The sequence below is a fragment of the Empidonax traillii genome, unplaced genomic scaffold (genome assembly GCF_003031625.1).
Source record: "Empidonax traillii isolate 1590-97213 ecotype Southwest subspecies unplaced genomic scaffold, ASM303162v1 scaffold11222:size9496, whole genome shotgun sequence".
NCBI classification, from domain to species: domain Eukaryota; kingdom Metazoa; phylum Chordata; class Aves; order Passeriformes; family Tyrannidae; genus Empidonax; species Empidonax traillii.
Genome location: NW_020962820.1, coordinates 7,893 through 9,496, shown reverse-complemented (window position 1 = coordinate 9,496; position 1,604 = coordinate 7,893). Strand labels below are relative to the sequence as shown.

Sequence of the window (1,604 nt, the reverse complement as noted above, 5' to 3'; positions counted from 1 at the left end):
CAGTACTACCGGGATGCCATGGAGCAGTGCCACAGCTACAACGCCCGGCTCTGCGCCGAGCGCAGCGTCCGCCTGCCCTTCCTCGACTCCCAGACCGGCGTGGCCCAGAGCAACTGCTACATCTGGATGGAGAAACGGCACCGCGGGCCCGGTACGGCGGGAATGCGGCTGGGAATAACGGGAATGCGGCTGGGAGTAACGGGAATAACGGGAATACGGCTGGGGATAATGGGAATGCGGCTGGGAGTAACGGGAATAACGGGAATGCGGCTGGGAGTAACGGGAATAATGGGAACGCGGCTGGGAGTGATGGGAATAACGGGAATGTGGCTGGGGATAACGGGAATAACGGGAATGCGGCTGGGGATAACGGGAATAACGGGAATGCGGCTGGGGATAACGGGAATAACGGGAACGCGGCTGGGAGTAACGGGAATAACGGGAACGCGGCTGGGAGTAACGGGGATAACGGGAATGCGACTGGGAGTAACGGGAATGACGGGAATACAGCTGGGAGTAACGGGAATAACGGGAGTGTGGCTGGGAGTAACGGGAATAACGGGAATGCGGCTGGGGGTAACGGGAATAACGGGAATACAGCTGGGGATAACGGGAATGCGGCTGGGGATAACGGGAATAACGGGAGTGTGGCTGGGAGTAACGGGAATGCAGCTGGGAATAACGGGAATAACGGGAATGCGGCTGGGAGTTAACAGGAATGCGGCTGGGAATAATGGGAATAACGGGAATACAGCTGGGGATAACGGGAATAACGGGAACGCGGCTGGGAGTAACGGGAATAGAGCTGGGAATAACGGGAATAACGGGAATAACAGGAATGCAGCTGGGAGTAATGGGAATATGGCTGGGAATAACGGGAATACAGCTGGAAGTAACGGGAGTAACGGGAATACAGCTGGGGATAACGGGAACACAGCCAGGAGACACAGGGAACGCACCTGGGAACGCACCCAGGGAACATCAGGAACACATCTGGGAACCACAACTGGGAAACCCCGGGAACACACCCGGAAAACCCCGGGAACACACCTGGGAAACCCCGGGAACACACCTGGAAAAACCCCGGGAACACACCTGGGAAACCCGGGAACACACCTGGAAAACCCCGGGAACACACCTGGGAAACCCCGGGAACACCGTGGGAAGGGGATACAGGGCGGGGGTGTCACCCCTTGGGATAATTTGGGGTTGTTTCTCCCCCTCCCCCCATGGATTTTTCGGGATTTTCCGGGTGTTTTCCAGGCCTGGCCGCGGGACAGCTCTACTCGTACCCCGCCCGGCGCTGGAGGAAGAAACGCCGCGCCCACCCCCCCGAGGACCCCCGGCTGGCCTTCCCCTCCATCAAACCCGGTAAATCCATGGAATTCCCTGGGAATTCCCTGTCCTGGACCCCCGGCTGGCCTTCCCCTCCATCAAACCCGGTAAATCCATGGAATTCCCTGGGAATTCCCTGTCCCATTCCCTGGGAATTCCCTGTCCTGGACCCCCGGCTGGCCTTCCCCTCCATCAAACCCGGTAAATCCATGGAATTCCATGGGAATTCCCTGTCCTGGACCCCCGGCTGGCCTTCCCCTCCATCAAAC

General features: G+C 58.8%; 1 protein-coding gene across 1 annotated transcript; it reads left to right on the top strand.

Moving 5' to 3' along the window:
- Positions 1 to 6: 6 nt before the first annotated feature.
- LOC114073676 (zinc finger protein ubi-d4-like) lies at positions 7 to 1,371 on the top strand (the record flags this gene model as incomplete). The annotated part of the gene is made up of 2 exons (XM_027911397.1): positions 7 to 151; positions 1,264 to 1,371. Coding segments are annotated over exons 1-2 (241 nt in total), but the record flags the coding sequence as incomplete, so codon positions are not given.
- Between the last annotated feature and the right edge of the window lie 233 nt (positions 1,372 to 1,604).